Consider the following 24966-nt stretch of genomic DNA (forward strand, 5'->3'; position numbering starts at 1 on the left):
AAAGCAGGAGTTCTGTGTCTAGAAGTTGATCTTACTATAATACCAAGTTTTAAAAGTTGGTCAATGTGCATTTTAAACTCATCTTGTTCCCAAGGTCCATATTTAAAGTTTTGGGATTTGATAGTTATATCTGGGTTAATGATTTCAAGTTTACATTCAGTTTTGTTCTTTTCCCAGAATTTTACAGGATTTTCTCCTATAATTTCTATTTTTTCAAGTCTTCTAACCAAGTTTTCTAAGTCATTTTCCCTTAATTCCTTTTTAAAATTAGTGTTTTCTAAGTCATTTTCCCTTAATTCCTTTTTAAAATTAGTAGTTTCTACCAGATGTAAGTTTAATTCAATTCCCTCAAGATTCTCTAGATGTTCTGGAAAATCTTGTAACTCTTCAGTATTTATACAGTTACAATCTTTATTGTTACTGCATTTACAGGAGTCTAATATTTTAGTTTCAAAAATTTTAGCAGGGAAGTTTGAAATAATAGGAATTTGGAAACAATTCCTACTAATAGTTAAGTAGTCTTTGTTAATGGTCATTTGGCCATTATTATAAAGTATGAAATCTAGTCCCATAATTACAGGAACATTATGGTTTTTAAGTGTTCTTACCCAAAGTTTTGGCCAATAAAAAGATTCCGACCAAGTATTGCAGTTGGTTTGAAATTTGGCTTGTATATTTTTAAGTTGAGTATCTATGGATACTTGAGTACCATCAAATTGAGTAGATTTAACAGGAGTAACTTTAACAATTTTTTGTTTAATTGTTTCTGGTAATATTCCAGAATCAATCGTTGAAGAAGTAGCTCCAGTATCAACAAGTATTGGTACAAGTAAATCTATTCCATGTATTGAAAGTTTGGATGGAATAATTACTTGGGTTATTCTTGTATTATTACATACCAAAGGTATATTTGTGCTACAAGTTTTTTCAGTTTGAGTATTAATTATGTTTTGTTCTTCAGTAGTTATCTCAGTTATTTTGAGATCAGTTTCAGTTATTACTTGTTTTCTTTTTTCTAAGAGTTCAAGTATTTTTTCAAGTTTTTCTTCAATTTTAGCCATTTTGTTTTCTAAAGTAGTTACTTGGTTTTCCAAAGTTTTTATTTTTTGGTTTTCCCATTGAGTATTATTAAATGTAGTATTTTCTGGGATAGATATATTGAAGTTTTTTGTAATACAATTATTACAAATTTGTTTAAGACAAGTTTGGCATTTCCATCTTCTGTCGAAGGCTGGATACCATTTACAGATATGACAACAAATGTTGTCACTACCTGACCTATGTTTCCAGGAATGTTTACATTCCATAGTTCCAATTATTTAGTCTATCCATAAGGATATTAAGTGAGTCTTCTTCTTCAGGAATTTCAACCTCTTTGGTTTCAAATCCTTCTAAAGAACATATACTCCAGATTTCTGAAGTATCTGAAATATCAGATGTAATTTCAAGTATATCTTCATTAATGGTGTTTACTAAGTTTGCTTCTTCATTAAATAAGTTATTTCTGTTTGGGCAAACAGAGGATAAGTGTCCAGGTTTTTGACAAGCATAACAAGTTATTGTTTTCTTGTAATTTTTGTTTGGATTGTATTTAGTAACATGTTTGTCTTTATTAAGATAAGGTTTTTTAGCAGTTGATTTTCTTATGTATTTTCTTTTAACATAGTTTCTTTTAGGTTTCGCAGGTTGTCTTCTGGGAGTTGGATCATCAGGATGTCTCCCATATTGTTGTGGAGTGTAGATATTTTTACAAAAACCTACATTCTTTTGTTTTAAGTCTCTCTGGATTTGTATATAAGTACATCTAGTTTTAAGTTCACTAATAACATGCTGAATTCTAGTTCCCATGTTATCAAAAAGTTCTTCTTTAGGTATTAAGTTCCAAGAATCATGGATTTCTTTTCCTAAAGGTCCAGGTAATTTTGAAAAAAGTCTTTCTCCTAAGTCTTTAGAGAAATAGTTTCCAGAGGTGCAAGCTAGTGATAAAAAGTCTATTAAGAAATCTATAACCTTATGCCAATCATACAATTGGATTTGTTCTAGATCTCTCATGGCTTCTGCTTGCCTTATAGTTAAGCCTGTGTTTGCTTCTCTTCCAGTGAGAAGTGTGTGTATTTGATAAGCAAAGTTGTGTATACTATTTCCTTGCATTGCTAATTCTGCAAGCTTATCAGGAAATTTTAGTTTAAAAGCTTCCCATGCTGCTCTAGCAGTTCCGCCTAAGTAATTTTCAGCTATTTTAATCATTTCTTCTCCGTCATTGACATAAGGATGTTTTGATTCAAAGTCTCTTATTATAAGTGCAGTCGCGGCTCGACGAGCCACGAGCCTAAGACAGTATAACTCGAGCTCGACTCGATTATTAAACGAGCCGCTTGAGTTCGACTCCAGCTCGAATTTGACCAAGCTCGAGCCGAGCTTTGACCGAGCGGCTCGCGAACCGCTCGGCTCATTTACACCCCTACTCCCGATATAAACTTAATAAATTGTTTCTTCTAGCCTTAACTCTAGAAATTTATTTTCTTCTTGTTTAAACTTCACAATTTTATTTATATGCCTAAATTCTACAGACATTTTTTCCATACCAAAACTCTACAAACTTTTTTTTGTTTTTAGTACTAGGTTGAATCACAAAGAGTCAATACTGCTTAAAAGCATATATAAGTATTGTTTTTATTTTTATTTTTTAAAATTGTGGGTTACCATATATTTTTCTTATAATATTATATATATATGAGTAAAAATCACAAAATTTTTATTAATTCATGTCAAACTGAAGTACATGAACAAGAAAAGAAAATGGGGAATCAAAGCAAACAACAGTCAGACAATGATAGTTGATTCACTGACCACTTGGCAAACAAAAGGCTGAAGTTTGCAAATCCTCTAGTTGACTCCTTTACTTACATCATTAATAATTAAATCACAGGAAGACAACATAAAATTGTTCTGGATTCCTTTGATAACCTAGAGACAGTCTGCTTCCATTAGATTCATATAGCGTTCTGTAAATTCATATCTCAAAAGTTCTACAATTCATATAGAGAGCCCAAATTGGAATCTAAAAGGCCTTGCAATTTAAGGCATTGTAATGGTAGTTTAGAGATTCATGAGAGATTACAGACTTACGTTAATCAATTTATAAATGCAACTTTGCTTCCTATTTTGTTGAACTACCGATCTATGTTTTCCTGGCATTTCTCAGGTAGATCACAGTTGTTGCTAGCTAGAGCAATATCCAGTCACCAATTGCCACTCCACTTTGAAGCCAAATGTGTCATCATTCTTACCCTTCACCTATTTCTTTCTTTGCCATCTCCGGCTTGGACCTGCTTCCTTCAAAATTGCGAGGTTCTCCTCCATTAATTCATCTTTCAGACTCATAAATCCAACTTGCCACTCCATTAATTCAGTTTGCCAATCCAATAATTCAATTTCTTTCTGCCGTTTAGCCTTATGTGCCTTCATTTCCTCCTCGTTCCAAAACAACGGATTCTTTTTCTCATTGGCTGGAATTTTGATTTCCTTCTTATTCTTATTACTTTCCAGATTATTAATAGCTTTATACACCAAGGCCTGAAGCTTAGCAGCTTCAGCATCAAATGATCCCAAAACTCTAGTGTCTGATTCATCCACCATCTTCTGCATCATTCAAAGCTTTGATCATAAACTAGTGCGCGGGGAAATGAAACAAAAAAATAGAGTTCAAGCAATAATGTATATTATCAAATGAAACTAGTGTGAAAAGAAAATGAAACTAAAAAATATAGCAATATTGTCAAATGAAACTGAAATGTAATTAAAGTGATACATAGCTCATGGTCCATGATGCTACATAAATCATGGTCCACAGTAAAATTTGCCATTAAGAACAAACCCCAAAGCCCAATTACTAGGGCCCATAACAAGTTTTTTTTTTTTTTTTTTTTTTTAAAGAAGATCCAACAAGCTTTCAATAACTCAAAAGCAATTAATTAATCTACTTCAAATAATGTGCAGAGAAGGTCCAAAGTCCAAACCATGATGAATTGATGATGTAAACCTCCATCTTAGGCAATTTATATCGTGGATCAAGGTCCACATAGTATTGTGGTCTCTAAATCGAAACGATGTTGTTTTGATCTTTAGATTTTAATGAATTCAGCAATTTTTCTGATTTTCCATATTGTGAGTCTACTAATCTATTATAGGTACAAAATTCATGCATTAAGGTATAAAATTTCATAACACAAGTTACAAAAAATCACAACACAAGACACACACATGTTATATATTAACTTATTTTCAAATATGATTTAAGTGCAGAATTTATGTTCAAATTTCACAGCACTAGACACACAAATTCATAACATAAGGCACTATATATTGTGTGTTGCACAACTATTAATTTGTTTCAAGTAAAAATTTCATACCTTTAAGATACATAATTTTATAACATGAGGCACAAAAATTCACAATACAAGACAGATACACATGTACCAAAGTCCACAGTGCATTGTGAACTCTAGTCCACGATATAAGGATTGTCCATCTTAGCGTATCTAAGTTAAATGAATCTCAAAATCAATCCTATCAAGACTTGTCTTATATTCATATGAGAAAACTTTAAATCTGATTGAAGAATAATGAAATGATTTTAAAAGATAAAGATAGCTTGAAATAGAATGGAGAATTATGCCACTTTGATGCTGATTTTTATTCCTTTAATTTTTATTTTACATTACTTATTTGGTATTTTTGAATTATATTAGGCTAAATTAAACTATTAAAGGTTAATTTTCAGCATTATTTATTGCCTATTTCAACTTCTAAGTTGTTTAAAGCCTCTCATTATACTAGTTTTAGTCTTTTAGAGGTTGACAATTTTGAAACAAAATTGGGACTGGTTTTAGTCTTTTAGAGGTTGACGATTTTGAAACAAAATTGAGTCTTTTTCTTTCTTTTCTCTTCCAACATGAGACTGACAATATAAAATCTTGAAAGGGAAGAAGGACAAAGTAAGAACCACCTTCGTCCTTCTTCCCTTTCCTTTCAAGATGTTATGAAAAATCCGCTGTACGCAGAATATGATATAGAAGTCACTGAGTTATGTAGATAAAACGTTACAAGTTCTATCCTGGTTTTGCTTTGCTGTAAAGAAAAAAGACCGAGTTCTGTAGCATAACATAATAACTCGGTAAAAGATTGATCTTGTAGTACTAACCAAGCAATCAAATGGCTTTAGACTGAAGTTACATTACCCACAAAGACAAGATCAAATCAGCAATGAACTAAACATTCAGCACAGTCTACTACACAGAAAAGCAATCATTCAGGCATTGTAAATAACAGACACCATAATTCTCACAGACCATTATTGCACCAGAGAGAACATGTCCAGGAAACTAAGAGTACAAGGATATTATCAAAGAAAGTCGTTGCAGAGATTTAAACACAAAGGTTGCCATGTCCAGGAAACCGGGAGTTCAGAGATAATATATAGATGATTAACTCCTAATCAAATAATATATATTCAAATCATTAGTTAATCTCATTTGCAAATTATTTTTGACAAAATTGGAGAAATCTGAAAATATACAGAGATAATATATAGATATTTAACTCCTAATCAATTAACAAGACTCTTGTTAATTAAAAAGTAGCAGCAGAGACACACATTAACTAAATAACTACACTGGTAATCTTGTGAAGACACTGCCCACTGGGAAGAACAATGTTAATATAGTCTCGATATAGATTGGTAAGATTACTACACCGTTAATCTGTTATATCTCCTTTCTTTCCCCAAGCATCACACACATTAACTAATTTAGAATCCTAATTTCGTATTCATTAGGTATAATATATCATTTATCATTTACGGTCTAAGTAGTACTTGTGGACTATCATTATATCAAACTCTAAATCTGATTGCACTGAGAAATAACATTAAAAATGACACTAAATCAGATAAAGCAGCATTCTCACTTTCTCAGGGATGTGAAATTAGCTAATTAGTAAGGAAGCATTCTCACGTATCTTAGGAAGACTTAGCAATTGGATGAGGAAGACTTAACAGAAACTCAGAAAGTGAATTACCAAGCATCTCAGGCAATATACTGTAATGCCCCAGTAAACATAAGCATAAAAAAATAGAGAATTGAAGGACGAAGAAGAAGAGCAGAATTTGCAAGAGGGAGAAGAAGAAAAGAGATAACAATTTGATTAATTTCCAAGCATAATCCCCATTAGAATCTCTATTTCCTATTTATACTAAGAAGGAAAATATCTAATAACAACTCAACAACAAACTTAACAGGGAGTGAAACGGCGCCATTATTATTATTACTTCTTCTACCGGTTCCAATCTTCTTCCACCTCTTATTTTTTTACTTCCATTTCCTCGGGGTGTTACAGTACCTTCCCCCTAATAGATCCTTGTCCCCANTTAAGTTCACTAATAACATGTTGAATTCTAGTTCCCATGTTATCAAAAAGTTCTTCTTTAGGTATTAAGTTCCAAGAATCATGGATTTCTTTTCCTAAAGGTCCAGGTAATTTTGAAAAAAGTCTTTCTCCAAGGTCTTTAGAGAAATAGTTTCCAGAGGTGCAAGCTAGTGATAAAAAGTCTATTAAGAAATCTATAACCTTATGCCAATCATACAATTGGATTTGTTCTAGATCTCTCATGGCTTCTGCTTGCCTTATAGTTAAGCCTGTGTTTGCTTCTCTTCCAGTGAGAAGTGTGTGTATTTGATAAGCAAAGTTGTGTATACTATTTCCTTGCATTGCTAATTCTGCAAGCTTATCAGGAAATTTTAGTTTAAAAGCTTCCCATGCTGCTCTAGCAGTTCCGCCTAAGTAATTTTCAGCTATTTTAATCATTTCTTCTCCGTCATTGACATAAGGATGTTTTGATTCAAAGTCTCTTATTATAAGTGCAGTCGCGGCTCGACGAGCCACGAGCCTAAGACAGTATAACTCGAGCTCGACTCGATTATTAAACGAGCCGCTTGAGTTCGACTCCAGCTCGAATTTGACCAAGCTCGAGCCGAGCTTTGACCGAGCGGCTCGCGAACCGCTCGGCTCATTTACACCCCTACTCCCGATATAAACTTAATAAATTGTTTCTTCTAGCCTTAACTCTAGAAATTTATTTTCTTCTTGTTTAAACTTCACAATTTTATTTATATGCCTAAATTCTACAGACATTTTTTCCATACCAAAACTCTACAAACTTTTTTTTGTTTTTAGTACTAGGTTGAATCACAAAGAGTCAATACTGCTTAAAAGCATATATAAGTATTGTTTTTATTTTTATTTTTTAAAATTGTGGGTTACCATATATTTTTCTTATAATATTATATATATATGAGTAAAAATCACAAAATTTTTATTAATTCATGTCAAACTGAAGTACATGAACAAGAAAAGAAAATGGGGAATCAAAGCAAACAACAGTCAGACAATGATAGTTGATTCACTGACCACTTGGCAAACAAAAGGCTGAAGTTTGCAAATCCTCTAGTTGACTCCTTTACTTACATCATTAATAATTAAATCACAGGAAGACAACATAAAATTGTTCTGGATTCCTTTGATAACCTAGAGACAGTCTGCTTCCATTAGATTCATATAGCGTTCTGTAAATTCATATCTCAAAAGTTCTACAATTCATATAGAGAGCCCAAATTGGAATCTAAAAGGCCTTGCAATTTAAGGCATTGTAATGGTAGTTTAGAGATTCATGAGAGATTACAGACTTACGTTAATCAATTTATAAATGCAACTTTGCTTCCTATTTTGTTGAACTACCGATCTATGTTTTCCTGGCATTTCTCAGGTAGATCACAGTTGTTGCTAGCTAGAGCAATATCCAGTCACCAATTGCCACTCCACTTTGAAGCCAAATGTGTCATCATTCTTACCCTTCACCTATTTCTTTCTTTGCCATCTCCGGCTTGGACCTGCTTCCTTCAAAATTGCGAGGTTCTCCTCCATTAATTCATCTTTCAGACTCATAAATCCAACTTGCCACTCCATTAATTCAGTTTGCCAATCCAATAATTCAATTTCTTTCTGCCGTTTAGCCTTATGTGCCTTCATTTCCTCCTCGTTCCAAAACAACGGATTCTTTTTCTCATTGGCTGGAATTTTGATTTCCTTCTTATTCTTATTACTTTCCAGATTATTAATAGCTTTATACACCAAGGCCTGAAGCTTAGCAGCTTCAGCATCAAATGATCCCAAAACTCTAGTGTCTGATTCATCCACCATCTTCTGCATCATTCAAAGCTTTGATCATAAACTAGTGCGCGGGGAAATGAAACAAAAAAATAGAGTTCAAGCAATAATGTATATTATCAAATGAAACTAGTGTGAAAAGAAAATGAAACTAAAAAATATAGCAATATTGTCAAATGAAACTGAAATGTAATTAAAGTGATACATAGCTCATGGTCCATGATGCTACATAAATCATGGTCCACAGTAAAATTTGCCATTAAGAACAAACCCCAAAGCCCAATTACTAGGGCCCATAACAAGTTTTTTTTTTTTTTTTTTTTTTTAAAGAAGATCCAACAAGCTTTCAATAACTCAAAAGCAATTAATTAATCTACTTCAAATAATGTGCAGAGAAGGTCCAAAGTCCAAACCATGATGAATTGATGATGTAAACCTCCATCTTAGGCAATTTATATCGTGGATCAAGGTCCACATAGTATTGTGGTCTCTAAATCGAAACGATGTTGTTTTGATCTTTAGATTTTAATGAATTCAGCAATTTTTCTGATTTTCCATATTGTGAGTCTACTAATCTATTATAGGTACAAAATTCATGCATTAAGGTATAAAATTTCATAACACAAGTTACAAAAAATCACAACACAAGACACACACATGTTATATATTAACTTATTTTCAAATATGATTTAAGTGCAGAATTTATGTTCAAATTTCACAGCACTAGACACACAAATTCATAACATAAGGCACTATATATTGTGTGTTGCACAACTATTAATTTGTTTCAAGTAAAAATTTCATACCTTTAAGATACATAATTTTATAACATGAGGCACAAAAATTCACAATACAAGACAGATACACATGTACCAAAGTCCACAGTGCATTGTGAACTCTAGTCCACGATATAAGGATTGTCCATCTTAGCGTATCTAAGTTAAATGAATCTCAAAATCAATCCTATCAAGACTTGTCTTATATTCATATGAGAAAACTTTAAATCTGATTGAAGAATAATGAAATGATTTTAAAAGATAAAGATAGCTTGAAATAGAATGGAGAATTATGCCACTTTGATGCTGATTTTTATTCCTTTAATTTTTATTTTACATTACTTATTTGGTATTTTTGAATTATATTAGGCTAAATTAAACTATTAAAGGTTAATTTTCAGCATTATTTATTGCCTATTTCAACTTCTAAGTTGTTTAAAGCCTCTCATTATACTAGTTTTAGTCTTTTAGAGGTTGACAATTTTGAAACAAAATTGGGACTGGTTTTAGTCTTTTAGAGGTTGACGATTTTGAAACAAAATTGAGTCTTTTTCTTTCTTTTCTCTTCCAACATGAGACTGACAATATAAAATCTTGAAAGGGAAGAAGGACAAAGTAAGAACCACCTTCGTCCTTCTTCCCTTTCCTTTCAAGATGTTATGAAAAATCCGCTGTACGCAGAATATGATATAGAAGTCACTGAGTTATGTAGATAAAACGTTACAAGTTCTATCCTGGTTTTGCTTTGCTGTAAAGAAAAAAGACCGAGTTCTGTAGCATAACATAATAACTCGGTAAAAGATTGATCTTGTAGTACTAACCAAGCAATCAAATGGCTTTAGACTGAAGTTACATTACCCACAAAGACAAGATCAAATCAGCAATGAACTAAACATTCAGCACAGTCTACTACACAGAAAAGCAATCATTCAGGCATTGTAAATAACAGACACCATAATTCTCACAGACCATTATTGCACCAGAGAGAACATGTCCAGGAAACTAAGAGTACAAGGATATTATCAAAGAAAGTCGTTGCAGAGATTTAAACACAAAGGTTGCCATGTCCAGGAAACCGGGAGTTCAGAGATAATATATAGATGATTAACTCCTAATCAAATAATATATATTCAAATCATTAGTTAATCTCATTTGCAAATTATTTTTGACAAAATTGGAGAAATCTGAAAATATACAGAGATAATATATAGATATTTAACTCCTAATCAATTAACAAGACTCTTGTTAATTAAAAAGTAGCAGCAGAGACACACATTAACTAAATAACTACACTGGTAATCTTGTGAAGACACTGCCCACTGGGAAGAACAATGTTAATATAGTCTCGATATAGATTGGTAAGATTACTACACCGTTAATCTGTTATATCTCCTTTCTTTCCCCAAGCATCACACACATTAACTAATTTAGAATCCTAATTTCGTATTCATTAGGTATAATATATCATTTATCATTTACGGTCTAAGTAGTACTTGTGGACTATCATTATATCAAACTCTAAATCTGATTGCACTGAGAAATAACATTAAAAATGACACTAAATCAGATAAAGCAGCATTCTCACTTTCTCAGGGATGTGAAATTAGCTAATTAGTAAGGAAGCATTCTCACGTATCTTAGGAAGACTTAGCAATTGGATGAGGAAGACTTAACAGAAACTCAGAAAGTGAATTACCAAGCATCTCAGGCAATATACTGTAATGCCCCAGTAAACATAAGCATAAAAAAATAGAGAATTGAAGGACGAAGAAGAAGAGCAGAATTTGCAAGAGGGAGAAGAAGAAAAGAGATAACAATTTGATTAATTTCCAAGCATAATCCCCATTAGAATCTCTATTTCCTATTTATACTAAGAAGGAAAATATCTAATAACAACTCAACAACAAACTTAACAGGGAGTGAAACGGCGCCATTATTATTATTACTTCTTCTACCGGTTCCAATCTTCTTCCACCTCTTATTTTTTTACTTCCATTTCCTCGGGGTGTTACAGTACCTTCCCCCTAATAGATCCTTGTCCCCAAGGATGAATCAAGGAAAATGGTTAGTGACATGATATAGGTTCAACCTCAGCAAACTTCTTTAGCACATCTGATTCAAAATGTACTGCTTCTTTTTGAGCAGAGTTCACACAGAATTCTTGAACAAATAACTTCCCTATAGCTTTTAAGTGCAGCTGCTGTATCTTCTCAAGGTTACTCCATTCTGCGGCCTTCAACAGTGTAGCAATTTCAAATGTTTCTTTCTCTTGTTTTTCTTCAATTGTGTCCCCCTCCTTATTTGAGTCTATAACAACCTCACCATCTCTATTCTGCAAATGGCCCAGAGAACTCTCTCTAGTCAAGGGCCTCTGCTCAAGCTAGAGGGTTAAGCCAATTAAACTCAATACTCAGTCGGCACTTTATCAATCAACTCAACTCAACAATGTCCACTAGAACAACATCCTTAGCAGGTAAGCTAGAAGCTTTATTCCCCATGCGAATCACAGTTGCATGCTTGGACTGGATCTCTTTCAAAGCTTCCAAAGCTTTCCCTGCATTGTTCTCCTGCCAAACCCCTGCTATGGAATTAACAATCAAAATCAAGAATATCACCAGAGGCTCCACAAACGCATTGATCCCCCTCTCACCACCTTTGTATCCATCATACCAAGCAAAATCAAATGATATCACAGCAACAAGAAGCAAAATCCTCACTAGTGTATCATTAAACCTATTCAGAATCAATCTAAAAATTGACAGTCCCTCATGCTTCTCAAATTCATTCAAACCATAGATTCATCTCCTCTTGATAGCTTCTTTCTTTAAAGTAAACAAAAGCCTTGCATGCGTATTCATGACACCGGTTGATATATCAGACAGTGACACTAGCTCACCCCCTTCATTTATTTCCAGTAAATCATTGTTCACCCTCTGCCACACTAGGCCATTAGGAGCTTTCTCCAGTCTATTCCCATTTTCAAGCAATGCTTCATTTTTAACCAACACTTTACCAATATCTTTAGGATTTAAGAAGATTAACAACTCCTGAACTATAGTTTTAAACATTCCTCCCGGATCAAAAGTAGTTTCTCTGTACATTGGCATTTTAGGACCATCATGTAACACATATTGTTCCACTTCAGCTCTCACCACCAACCCCATAGTAGTTAAAACTATTCCTACAACAAATGCATAGTCAATGTTCACTCCTGAAAATTTTCCACCCAAAATCACATAATCCACCCCAACAATTTCATCGCAGTTCATCACCTTATGCATACCCAAATGATCCATTAGACCATTACTACACAATGAACAGGGGTTGGTAACTCTACTATTTGAGCAGTAACTTGAACTTTAATTTTTCCTTTAATGTCACTAAGTTCCTCCAATTATGTCATTAGCAACTAAGAAGGAGCAGCCCAGTCACTTACCTCAACGTTTGGGTCTGTCTTTACTACATCGAAATCTCTGTCGATCTTCACTAGCTCTTCACTTGGAATTTGAACATCTTGCCCATGGATTGAAGATAACCCTGGAGTTTGAGCCACCACCATAGGAGCGGATCTGAGAGCCTCCATCACCTCGTCTCTGAAATTGGACAGCTCCACTCTTAATTTCTCCTGAATAGCTTGAAATCCTGTATCAATTTCGCGGCTCAACTCCATCATATGGGCTTCCAGCTTGTCCATTCGAGCTTCCGTGGTGGTAGGGTTTTGAGCTTCCATGGATGAGGGCTCTGATACCATTTGTAATGCCACAGTAAATATAAGCATAAAAAAAAAGATAATTGAAGGACTAAGAAGAAGAGCAGAGAGGGTAAAGAGATAATTGAGAGAAAAGAGATAACAATTTGATTAATTTTCAAGCATAATCCCATTACAATCTCTATTTCCGAAGAAGGAAAATATCTAATAACAACAAACTTTAACAGCCCCGTTATTATTATTACTTCTTCTACCGGTTCCAATCTTCTTCCCTCTCTTGTTTTTTACTTCCATTTCCTAGGGGTGTTAAAGAGAATAATTATATACTTCCATATACTTACATACATACAAATACAATACGAAATAATTAAGAGAATAATTGAATATGGAAAACTAACTAAGAGAATAATTGAATAAAGTTGAACAATAATGAAGATTGGTTCGAACCTGAGATGCCGCCGTGAGTCCCTTACGGAGTGCCGGGCGAGGATTAACAGTGGTGATGGCAGAGTTATGATGGGCTGTAAATCTACGAATCTTCGATTAAGAGTTCCCGGCGCGTGGAGCGGTGGAGGACTGCGGGAACGGAGGAGCTGTAAGACCATCTCAACGGGCAAGACAAAACACCAAAGGGAAAAAAATGATACAACTTCCTCGGAGCGTGCTAATGCGGGAAAAAATGGTGAGAAATGAACAGTTCAACGCCATACTTAGCGGAGTTAGCGCTGCATTGTTCACCTCCCACCATTTTAGTGTGTTAGTTTTTTTTTTTTTTTTTTTTTTTTGACCCCTGCTGTTATTTCTAATTTTTTAAAGTCTTTTATTTAGTTTTAATGTATTTGTATATTTTGTTAAATTGTTAAATATAAATTTTATATTCTTAAAAATAAATTATATCATGCCAAAGACCTTGTAATTGAGCGGCATAGTTGTGGTCCTCTCAAGTAAGAAGTCACAAATTTGTAATAGAGTCGATAGTATTAAAAAAAGTTTATATCATTTAAAAGATTATTGAACATAAATTAATTAAAAATGAAACTACTAAAGCATAATTTTAACAAAATTAAAGCAAATTATATAATCTCTAAAGTCACATTTTCTCCCAAATTATCAAAAATATTAGTTAAACTGGTTACTTGCTTCTAGTGCATAGACACCCATTGTACTAACTAGACGTGACTTTCATTTCAGTCGCTCCGTAAACCTTGTCATCTAAAAGGATGCAGCTTCAAACATCTTCATCAACGCTGATACAGACAACCATAGGTTCGTACTTCCCTTTCCATTAACGATCATATGCAATCGTGATTATGCTCCTTTTTATGAGAACCCTAGTTCAATTTGTCGCTCAAATTTCCTGAACGCGAGATTGACTGTTGAGTGTAATTTGATAAATCGCCTAATAAACTTAACTTCTTGTTTATGGTTCACCTGCATGGTAGCTACAAACTGAACAATTGTTTAGTTTATTACTATCATACTGTATCATGACTTCTCTTAGCGACAGAAAACTGAATTGTCCTCAAAGCTTAGGGTGTCTGTCGAGCTTGAGGAGGAGCGAAGTTCAGGGATTGAATTGTTGAAATATCCCCTGAATAAGGGAGAGTTAACAACCGCTTTGGGGAGAAAAAAATCTTGAGTTCAAGGATCTAGAAAATCAATTTTGAAGTTCCAGGATTTACAAATAAAAATTTGCCAAGATAGACTGGTAGTGCAATCTAAGAAAGCCCAATGAAAATTCAACTACGGTATAAGGAAATTATTGATATTTGATAGTGATAGTGATGAAGATCAGCTGAATTTATTATCATGTTTTCTCTTGAATTAGAAAATAAATGTGCAAATGTATTTTGTGTGCTTTGGTACTTGGTAGGAAGAACCCATTGAAATAATGTGTTTGTTGATTAAGGCACTCCAGGACAATAAATTGGTGTTAGAAATGTATTCTATGGGTTGTTTAGTGAAAATGTTCTGTTAGTTGCAGTTTCTTGAGGATTGTTGCACATCTGAAGATGTGATGCCTCTATATATTCCATCAGCATTATCCAATTCTTTTTTAAGTGCTTTTGTTAGCTTAACAGTTACAAGCATGCATATAGTTCCCACTCAAAATAACTTATTGTGCAACCTGTGTTTTATTTTATTATTAATTTTGGCATCTTTTCTCTCTGTTGGTCTTTTAGAAACTTAGAATAATTCAGAAAATTCTGGACTTTGAGTCCTTCTGGCGAACTAGGTGGGGATATACTAGCCTTCTGAGATATATTCAACCTTGGTGGAAACAGAGTGGCACCTTGAAATTTGCATTATGAGCCATGGATATTGAACAACACTCCTTTGGAAATGGTAAACTACCATGTTACTATGTTAGTTTCCTGCCCCCCCTCCCCCTTCTTTTTTTTGTTATCTTCCAATGTTTCACATTTCATTTTTGTTCTTCATTTTTTTTGTTTTATATCTTGAAGAGCAATATAACTATGACGTTTGTAAAAATGATGCACTAAATAATTTCACATTGCTTTGGTCATTGAGTGCCCACTTTTTGCGGACAGTGTATACAATGAGTAGTCTTTCATTTCCTGACTATCCAATATAGAGTAAGACATGGATGCGTGTTGCTAGATGCACTCATGCACCTTATTAATAATATTCCAATTGTAATAGTATAATACTCTACTTTCATATGGTAATACATTAGTGTCCAACTGTCCATGTGATAAATGTTTATATATTAATATACTAATGGTCATGTTAAGAGTCTGCATTGAAAATATAATAGAGAACAAACTGGTACATTAAAAAAATAGATCTATTGATGAGATTAATTAGGGGAATTAAAAACCCGCGTGTGCATATAGAGCATTTTGATGTGTGCATATTAAGCATGTGTTGTGTGCTCGATGAACATGCTCGTCATGAACAAAATCGAGGTAGAATATAAACAGGCGCGTAAAGGCATATCTAAACACATATGCTAGAATAAATGCAAAAACAGAGGCAATTTTCACTATAGAAGGATATTTTTTATGCAAAGTGGATGGAGTTGGCCAGAGCGCTGCCCGACGGTTGGTGAATCCAAGTCTAGTTTGGACTTCCCCACTAGTCATAACTTGGTCTTTCCTTTGATCTCTTGCAGCAAGGACATATTGGAGGTTGCTGATTTTGTATCTCCAATCCACTTTTGTTGTCAGGATTCCATGAATACCAACAATAACACTAGTGAAAGCAAGTATGGAAAAAAGCATTAGGATGAACGATCTGCAGGAACACATGGAAGCAAATGATGGTTTGGTTACTTGGGTATTCAGGTTTTTTCAATGAAAAATGTTTCTCTAGGATTTATATAATAATTTAAGGAAGAAAAATATATGTATAGATAAAATACTTGAGTTGTTTTCATGCAAAGCGGTGAGCTTACTCGTGGCACAAAGAGTTTCATGCAAAGCGGTGAGCTTACTCGTGGCACAAAGAGAGTAACGTGGCTAGGGATGGGGGAGAGAGAGTAGCGTGAGCCATTACGTCTCAAATTGGAATCTTTTTAGTTGCCGAAACTGAGCTTGTAGTGGTTATCGTGTTTTAGTTTATCTCTTTCTCTCTAAATATATAACTAGGCAGTAATCCATTCAATGCACAAAGTTTAGTGTTCCTTGCATCCCTTTTTATGTCGTATTTCTTTTACGTGATGTTCAAAAAATTATTCCATTTAATTGAGAGAGAATTTAAGAGAAATTCATTTATTGTATTTACCCCATGCTTTAGCTAAAAAGAAGTAATGAAGGGTCTACCTCTATCATTGCATATTTGCATTCTTTATCTTTTATAATGAAAGGTATTTTGGAAAGTTTTGCATTAAGTGTCATTTGAAATTTGATAATGATTGGTCTTTTTGAACATCCCATAAAAGAAATATGACATACAAATGGGATGGAGGGAACATTAAATTTTGTCTATTAAACAGATTACTACCTATTTAGAGAGATACTAAAACACGACATTCAATTGCAAGCTGTATTGTAGCAACTAAAAAGATTTCAATTTGAGACGTAATGGCTCACACCACTCTCTCTCCCCTAGTCCCCAACCACATCACCCTCTTTGTGCCACGGCTCACAAGTAAGCTAAGATCAACGCTTTGCATGCTTAGTTGCTTACATTTTTCTTCCTTAAATTATTATTTCATATAAAGCCTAGATATGCATTTTTCTCTAAAGAGCATGAACACCCGACCATTGTTTGCCTCTATGTGTTCCTGTAGATAGTTGATCCTAATACTTTTTTCCATACTTTCTTTCATTGGCGTCATTGTTGGTATTCATGGAATTTAATTTTGACAACAAAATTGGACTGAAGATGCAAATTCAACAAACTTCAATATGTCCTTGCTTAAAGAGAGCAAAGGAAGGACAATGTTATGACTTGTGGGAAAGTCCAAACTGGACCTTGGATTCACTATCCACCCTCTAAAGCTCTGTCCCCTTTGAATAAAAAATGCTGCCCGAAAATCGTCTATGTTTTTGCATTTTTAGAGGCTTATGCATTTGGATACGTCTATGTTTTTGCATTTTTAGAGGCTTATGCATTTGGATATGCCTATGTTTTTGCATTTTTAGAGGCTTATGCATTTGGATATGCCATTGTGCGCCTGTTTATACTCTACATGTGTTTGATTCACGATTAGCATCTTCACTGATATAATATTTGAGTTCTTTTCATTTAAGCCAAAGTTAATATACATCCCTTTGAGTAATACTTGCTAATCGTGAATCAAACACATAGCGTCTATGTTTTTGCATTTTTAGAGGCTTATGCATTTGGATACGTCTATGTTTTTGCATTTTTAGAGGCTTATGCATTTGGATATGCCTATGTTTTTGCATTTTTAGAGGCTTATGCATTTGGATATGCCATTGTGCGCCTGTTTATACTCTACATGTGTTTGATTCACGATTAGCATCTTCACTAATATAATATTTGAGTTCTTTTCATTTGAGCCAAAGTTAATATACATCCCTTTGAGTAATACTTGGTGTTAGTGGTTATCCATGTATTGCTTATATTTGTATTCGGAAAAATATGAATAAACTTGGCTATTGAGAAGAGTTGATCAGTTTGAGCCATTTTAAATCATTTTTGCATTGGATTTTATGTTGTGTTTAATTGGATAGGAAATTTGATGGGGTTCTAATATGGCCTACTTTAAAGTAATACAATAAATTCTAGTCTATAATGAGAGAAGTATGGTGTGAATGCATATAAAAATTGATTGTGTAATCTCTTGTCTCTCCATTTTATATTTTTATGTTAAGAGTTGACGGTAAAAGTGTGTTATATGCTGTGTGCATATACTATCTTTCTAACATTGCATTCTAAGTCACATTTTGAGATTGCAGCATTGCAGTGTTTTTTGTTTGTTTGTTTGGTTTTTTTTTTTTTTTTTTTTTTTTTTTTTTTTTTAACAATAGAAATGATAGAACTACTTGCTGCCTTTTGATGTTTTAACCTAGTTAGAAACTTAGAATATTCATTGTTTCTAGTCATTGTCTTACATGCTAGATAATGTCTTTCCAATCCTTAATAAAACATACACAACACCAACATCTGATAAAAGTCGAAGCAGTGTCGAACACTGTATGTTATCAGAGCTATAAGCTTGAAATGGTATCGGAGCTGGATACAGAGATATGAACATAACATACAGTGTTCGACACTGCTTGGACTACTGCTCCTTATCCTCTCATAGTCTTTAAATGTTGATAGAGATGCTTAGGCTGCTCAATGCTGATATGAATTCTTTGGAATCATATGTGCCTCTAGGTTCTGCAACTAATGAGTGTTTTGTCTTGTGTTTGAAACCAAACTCCAAGACCATGGACAATAGAACCATTTCACTTTGATGCTGGGCAGAATAGATAACAATTGTGGCATAATAAAATATCAATCTTGTCATGCTTTGAATGATCTGTGTAAACCCAATCAGGGTTGTAAGATGCCAAAATCATGCTTAATCATTCATGGCTCTAAGATATTCAATGCACAGACAAGTGTAACAAAGTATACTCAGATTCAAATAAGTTTTCTACTTCTGCCTTATCAGGTCTTAAACCTTCACCATTTGAGGAACCACATATACCAAGAAATTTTTTGTAGAAAACACAGTGAGAAGGATGAACATAAACTTTATTTCCTATATTAACAAACTGTTTTGCTCAAATTTTTTTTTTTTTTTAATGCAAAATTCATTCAATTACATTTAGGTAGAGAAAGAATTGAAAGAATCATCAAAAACATAAACCAAGACCAAAGACAAGGGATAAAGCAAGTATGCTATGGCTGATGTCCAAACTGGGAAGAAGGTGCTCAAACTTGTAAGGCATCCCATTATGCCACAAACCATAAGCAAAACCAGTATTTCAGCTGAGAAATGCCATGATAATCCTCGAAAATAGATCAGCGAAAGAAGAACACAGAAGCCTAACACATTGTTCATGAATACCCCACCATAAATCTGCAAGAGTAAAGGAAACCCAACAGTTCAATATTTACATGTAGAGACATACAGGTTTTACTTTTGCAATTCATGGGAGGGAGGCAATTGGACATACCTCAGAAAAAGTCAAGGATGTAGTTCTCTGTTTCTTATGACGGGCTTCTTTGATGGCTGAGATGCCAATTCTGGCATTTGTAGCCAAAGGGACTAAGATAAATGATATGTAAAATGAAGGAACATTTGCAGCTGCAGATAAATTCTGTACACTCTGTATAAGAGGTTCTGCTAGAAGGCCTAGCATAGCTATTCCAAGAGCCAAAAGCATTATGGCCTTAGTCCAGGCAAGTGTAGACCCATCAAGGCGATTCTCTAGCAGCCTGTCAATTGTTTTCAAGTTCTTCTGCAAATTTATGTAAAGAAAGTTGAACAAATATCTTGAGATTAAAATGGTATGTACTAAGAAAAAGATTATACTTTTCCTTACTTGATAATAGACATCATCTTTGGACTCCACTGTACTGGGAACATGCTTGTTGGTAATATGTAGCCATTTGCATAATCCATTAACAAATTCATCCTCATTGATCAGTTTATCTCCGCTTGCATCAAGTTCTTCCATTATTTTGTCCACTGTTTCTTCGGCATTTGAAGGTACTATCCCAAACTTGATCTTATTTATCAGTTCTTTCAGCTCAGAACGTGTAATGACCCTATTTCCATCTTTATCAATGCTTTCAAATAGTCTGTGATGTGATGCGGAAACTAACAGGTTAATATCAGAAAGAATTAAGCAAAGCTTAATGTGTTGATCTGATCAGAATCTTCACCTTTTTATGGCATTCGTATCTGGTTTCCCATCTTCTGTCAAGAGGCTTCCTATAGCAGAATCTTGAACATGTTTAAGGATAACTGATATAATATGCTTCGTCATTTCATGTTCTTCTTTTTTCTTTTGAATCCAAGGTTTGAGTATCTGAAAGAGGAAATTGCAAGAAAAAGAAAAGAAAAGCAAAACAAAAGGACTAAGATATCATTAATTATAAGGTTTCTGAATTAGGAATTCATATTCTCCATGTGACTAGCCAGGTAATATACCTCGTATAAATCTTTTAAAGATCTTGTAGAGTGATACCGCCTATTCATTGTCTGCTTTGTTTCACCTATCCATTTTTCGAATCCTTCCATAAATTCTTCCAAGGTTATCTTGCCATCGGAGTCATGATCCAAATCCCCCCATATCTCTTGTGTTATGTGATCCTTGTCCTCTCTTAACTTCCTTGATCTGATTTTGTTTAAGAGTTCCTTCAGCTCAAGGACCGATATAAAGCTATCGTTGTCTTGATCAATTTCGTCAAATAACCTGCAATAAGTTAGCATCAGTATGGTAATTCTTCCCAGTAAACAAGAAATAGAAAATTACATATGATTTTCTTTTAACTAAATGGAAACTTGCTTTTTTATTGCAGGTACATTTAAGGTGCCATCTTCTGTAAGGAGTTTCCCAATGGCTTGGTTCTGCAAATGCTTGAGTATGTCCACTACCAGGTGCTCATGCTTTACATATTCTAATCTCCTTTTCTGGATCCATGGCTGACAAATCTGTAGAGGTAAAAATGTACAGAAGACACCGAAAGATAAGTGCTTGCTGGTGCGTTTGATCAAACACTTATCACTACGTCAAAAGTTATAGCTCGTAGCAAAGACGCAACTTTATTTCTATATATACCACCACATTTTCGAGAGGTAGGATGATGGACTTGGCCCTTCACTGGCCTCTGCCCCAATCCCCTTAGCCACCAATTGCTGGACTTGGCCCTTTAAGGGCCTCTGCCCAACATGGTGGATACATGAAACTCAAACTCACAGTATAAGAATAGAATACCTGGTAGAAGAAGTAAAGGAGCAGGAACACAACAGAGACAACTAGACAGATCAGGATTGTTAGTTGCTCCCATGAAGAAAAGTAACTAGGAACTCTTAGAATTAGCATGATCGCGAGAGGTATCACTGAAGATACCATTATCCTTGCTGTCTTGCATGTCTCCAAATCTGTGACCACACCAGGACCTAGAACCAAAACAAGAAAACTCTGAAATTAAACCAATTACTTGGAGTTTAGACCACAATTTAGGACTTAAAGTAAACAAAAAATGTCAAGTTGAATTTCATGATTACGGACTGTAATAACTATGTCATATGTAGGAAGATAATATATAGCCTGATATATTAGGTGTTGAGAGTCCCACATTGAAAATATAAGAGAGACATTTTGATTTATAAGGCCATGAGTTAGACTAGCTAATTGATTGGATTCAATTTTTTAGTGTGCTTTGACTCATGTGCATATAAGGAGCTGACCTTTCGATCGTGATAGAAATGCCTCTAGATGGGTTTTTTGGTCTTCTGAATGGGATGGAGGTTGAGATTGGGTGTCATTTCTTAATTCTTGATTCCCAACAATTACACAAGTTCCCCAAATGATGGTGAGAAGCAAGATTGTTGTTCCAGCTAGCAATCCCACTCCAGTTAAGACATATTCTTGGGCAACCTCTTCACTGTTCAAGAGGCCTGATGCTGGAAACAAAATAAGAAGTAAAAATTATTGGAATGGTCTTAGTTTGAAAATGCCAATGCTAAGAGCATGGTTGAAAAAACCGCTAAGCGCTCCTTGGGCACTCGGGGGTGCCTAGGCGGCGGTTAATCGGTGCCTAGGCGCTTGTGTATTTTTTATTTTTTAAAAATTTGTTTAAAATTTTTTTTAAAATTTTTTTAAGACTTGATAATTATAAATTATTTAATACTTTAATAGTTAATACTAAAATATTAAATATTAATCTAAAAAACAATTTGAGTTTGAACAATTTAGGTTATTTCGCTCAAAACGATGTCGCTTTGAGTGAAATAACCCATTTAAAAAAGAAGAGAACAATAGGTAATCGGCTTACTAGGCGGCCTAGCCGACCAGCCGCCTAGACCACCGATTATGGTGATACGCTAGGCGACTAGCCAGCTCCTAGCGCCTAGGCGCTGATTAACCGGTGCTTAGGCAGGATTTTTGCAACACTGGCTGAAAGTAAGGAGCAATGCTCACCACAACATTGATCACATTAGACAAAATCTTCCAAACCATCAGAGTTTAAAGCCTAAAGATAAATTTAGATGTTTTTGAAGCAAGAGATGAAAGCAAGATACCTAGGAGTATCAAAGTCTCAGGTAGAAATCCAAGAATCTGAAATGCACTAGCACCAAAGACACCAGGGCCAAGAATCTTGAATATCCGTTCACCTCCCGCGGCAACATAGGATTCTCCATGGAATAACAGATATTCATAAACCAAGATAAGGAAGAGGTGCCCTGGGAGAGTGTTAGAGCATGGAAGAAATCCATACATTTGCTCGCAGAACTCTGCAGAATCCTCTCCATATAAACGGATAAGCGAAGAACTCTCTTGAATGTGATCAGTGCCATCTGAAATCACTTCTCTAAAACTCTGCTGCAAAGGTCTACTTGTAGCTCCAATCCCTTGTAGCAATAGAAGAAAAAGAACATGGCAATACATAGTTGCTCTCAGGACTTTTCCCAACTTATTTGGTGCTGGTAAGGAGATAAGAGGCTATAAGAAGATGATAAGTTGAGTATTTGGCAGCTCAAGTTGTTAAATGTTGATTATTTCAACTGGATAAGCCAATAATTAAGAGTTTCTAGGAAGGTTTGTTTGGCAACTTGACTAGTTAATTCTGTTACTTGTACTGCAATTTCCGAATGACACCCATTTTCTTTGCATAATAGTCTCTCAACACGTTTGATTAATTGCTTGTGTTAGAGGGTGCTTAATTAGGTCTGAATGAAGTGTGCAAACTGAAGAATGAGAAAATGAGAGGTTTCTTGCAAGTTTCTCCTTCTATAGTTTAGCCATTTCTCAAGATACCCGGAGAATTCTGGTTGGTTGGGTGAAAGACTTATAATAATTATAGTTGACCATTATATTTCAGAACTTGACATCTTATTAAGACTTGAAGAAATGGCAACCACAACCTGTTCTTAAGACAGAGTTGATCAATTCCATGCATGTCCTGTGCATATTCTTTGAAAAACTTGTGACCAAGAAGTTGAATATTCATCCCTTTCAGTAGATAAGAAACTGGTTGGATAATATTTAATTGGTATTTGCATCTTGCATATAAGATTGATCTAATCGAGTTTCAGTTAGGCCATTTGAGGCGGCTCTCCCCACCTTGGAATATTAAAAGCATAAAAATGGTTGGTATATGTAGGACATTTATGCATGTAAGGAAATCCTGAGGCGTGTCACCCACGCAACACCTACATGCAAGTTGGTCTCCCACACATCTGTCTCATTTGCATCTCAAGAAAGCATTTCATTGTCAGCCTACAACCAATTCATGCAAGCCATGACAGAATATATATGTTTTGAGGAGTATAATTAGTGTTTTTTTTTTTCTTTTTTCTTTTAATGTTTGGAAGCCGAATTTTGATTCATTAAATCTTACCTTTCATGTCCCATTGGATTTTGACCTCTCCGTAGGTTGTCTCCTTGAGATTTCGTCAATCTTACCAATCATATTATCCATCCATCAACATCAGACCAGCGGTAAATTAAAGGTGGATTTACGAAACGTGATCCGAATATTGCAACTACATACTATAGTGATGTAACTTGTAAGTACCATATATTTTTAGGAAAAAGTTTAAATTAGTTACTTCAACTGTCTAAAATTATGCAATTCAACTAAATTTAACATGTTTCTCAGGTCATCATTGCTATGGTGGTTATCATATTAAAAATTATTGTTTTAATTGTTTTAATTTATTTTAATATTTTAAATAAAAAAAGGGGGGAGGTGGGGGGGGGGGGGTGTGACCCGCCTTCGTCTCTGGCTTGAAGACGGGTAGGGGTGTGTGTGTTTGTTTTTTTAAACAATATTTTATTAAGAATTATTAAAATAAATTAATTTTTTAATAGAATGATTGTCACGTCAGCGATGACTTGAGGAACATGTCAAATTTAGTTGAATTATATAATGTTTGATAGTTGAAGGACATGATTACACTTTTTGAGTTAGATAGTTTAACTCTTTTGTGTGTAGTTTGATGATTATTTTGAATTTTTTTTACACCAAAAGTCAATTAGGCATCTAAACTTTTAAAAAGTGTAATTACACATTTTAACACGTCAAATTGAGACAATGAAACCCAAGAACCGGTAAATGACCTGTGATTACAGGTCATTTTAGTTCAGGCATCAATCCAGCGAAAATTCAACAACGGATTGGTCGTCGTCGATCGCCATCTACTAGAGAAGGCGGCCAGTACTAGTTCTAAAGGTTGCCTTCTTTGCTTGCCTTCTACGAAGAAGGCGACCTTTTGGTCGATGGTGATGTTTTTCAGTAAGATTTTACCAATAATCCGTTACCGGTAAATTTGACTTATTTGACCAAAAATAACATGGTTGAGGATTTAATTGCACTTTTTAAAAATTTAAGCGCCTAATTGACTTTTGGTGTAAAGTTTAAGGACCTATTTGAGGCCTTTTTTTTTCTTCTTCTTCTTTTTGTTTAGGGATAAGTCTATATCCTTCTTCCGTCTTTATTTTCTTTATTGTGGTTGCAATAAATTTATTTTTTATTGAAGAAAAAAACTAATAAATCTATTATTTAAGACTCCAAAAACGAAATTTGTTTAGTCATGCCAACTGCATGCCACTTTCATTTGTTTTTTGGGACCTCAGGCCACTTTCAATTAATTTGTCT

At 34.4% G+C, this 24966-nt stretch overlaps 2 protein-coding genes and 1 long non-coding RNA gene across 5 annotated transcripts; 1 reads left to right on the plus strand and 2 right to left on the minus strand.

Moving 5' to 3' along the window:
• Positions 1 to 7671: 7671 nt before the first annotated feature.
• On the minus strand, positions 7672 to 13418 carry LOC116013682. 2 transcript variants are annotated; one of them, XM_031253580.1, is made up of 3 exons: positions 13156 to 13418; positions 12436 to 12740; positions 7672 to 8256 (listed from the first exon to the last, which is right to left on the minus strand). In XM_031253580.1, exons 2-3 carry the CDS (start codon positions 12727 to 12729, stop codon positions 7915 to 7917), a joined length of 636 nt encoding a protein of 211 aa, XP_031109440.1. In that variant the 5' UTR covers positions 12730 to 12740; positions 13156 to 13418; the 3' UTR covers positions 7672 to 7914. The 2 variants fall into 2 exon arrangements, with proteins under 2 accessions (XP_031109440.1, XP_031109432.1); XM_031253572.1 differs by having other exon boundaries at positions 7672 to 8259.
• Positions 13419 to 13843: 425 nt separating this feature from the next.
• On the plus strand, positions 13844 to 19602 carry LOC116032377. Its single transcript, XR_004100753.1, has 3 exons — positions 13844 to 13974; positions 14892 to 15054; positions 18963 to 19602. It is a non-coding gene; the product is annotated as an uncharacterized LOC116032377 (long non-coding RNA).
• On the minus strand, positions 18771 to 22946 carry LOC116032363 (sodium/calcium exchanger NCL2-like). Of its 2 annotated transcripts, XM_031274882.1 has the most exons (9): positions 22388 to 22943; positions 21554 to 21769; positions 21078 to 21262; positions 20649 to 20794; positions 20291 to 20555; positions 20023 to 20168; positions 19680 to 19938; positions 19311 to 19595; positions 18771 to 19213 (listed from the first exon to the last, which is right to left on the minus strand). In XM_031274882.1, the coding sequence occupies exons 1-9, from the start codon at positions 22752 to 22754 to the stop codon at positions 18959 to 18961; spliced, it is 2124 nt and encodes a 707-aa protein (XP_031130742.1). In that variant the 5' UTR covers positions 22755 to 22943; the 3' UTR covers positions 18771 to 18958. The 2 variants fall into 2 exon arrangements, with proteins under 2 accessions (XP_031130742.1, XP_031130735.1); XM_031274875.1 differs by having other exon boundaries at positions 19311 to 19938; positions 22388 to 22946.
• Between the last annotated feature and the right edge of the window lie 2020 nt (positions 22947 to 24966).

This window comes from Ipomoea triloba, chromosome 1 (genome assembly GCF_003576645.1).
Source record: "Ipomoea triloba cultivar NCNSP0323 chromosome 1, ASM357664v1".
Taxonomy (NCBI): domain Eukaryota; kingdom Viridiplantae; phylum Streptophyta; class Magnoliopsida; order Solanales; family Convolvulaceae; genus Ipomoea; species Ipomoea triloba.

Coding starts and splice junctions, on each gene's coding strand:
- LOC116013682 (XM_031253572.1), bottom strand. CDS start 12,729: ATGGAAGCTCAAAACCCTACCACCACGGAAGCTCGAATGGACAAGCTG. Junction 8,260..12,435: donor AGACAGACCCAAACGTTGAG/GTAAGTGACTGG, acceptor TGAATGATGCAG/AAGATGGTGGATGAATCAGA.
- LOC116032363 (XM_031274875.1), bottom strand. CDS start 22,754: ATGTATTGCCATGTTCTTTTTCTTCTATTGCTACAAGGGATTGGAGCT. Junction 21,263..21,553: donor ATTTCTATCACGATCGAAAG/GTCAGCTCCTTA, acceptor TTTTGGTTCTAG/GTCCTGGTGTGGTCACAGAT. Junction 20,795..21,077: donor TCCTTTACTTCTTCTACCAG/GTATTCTATTCT, acceptor TTACCTCTACAG/ATTTGTCAGCCATGGATCCA.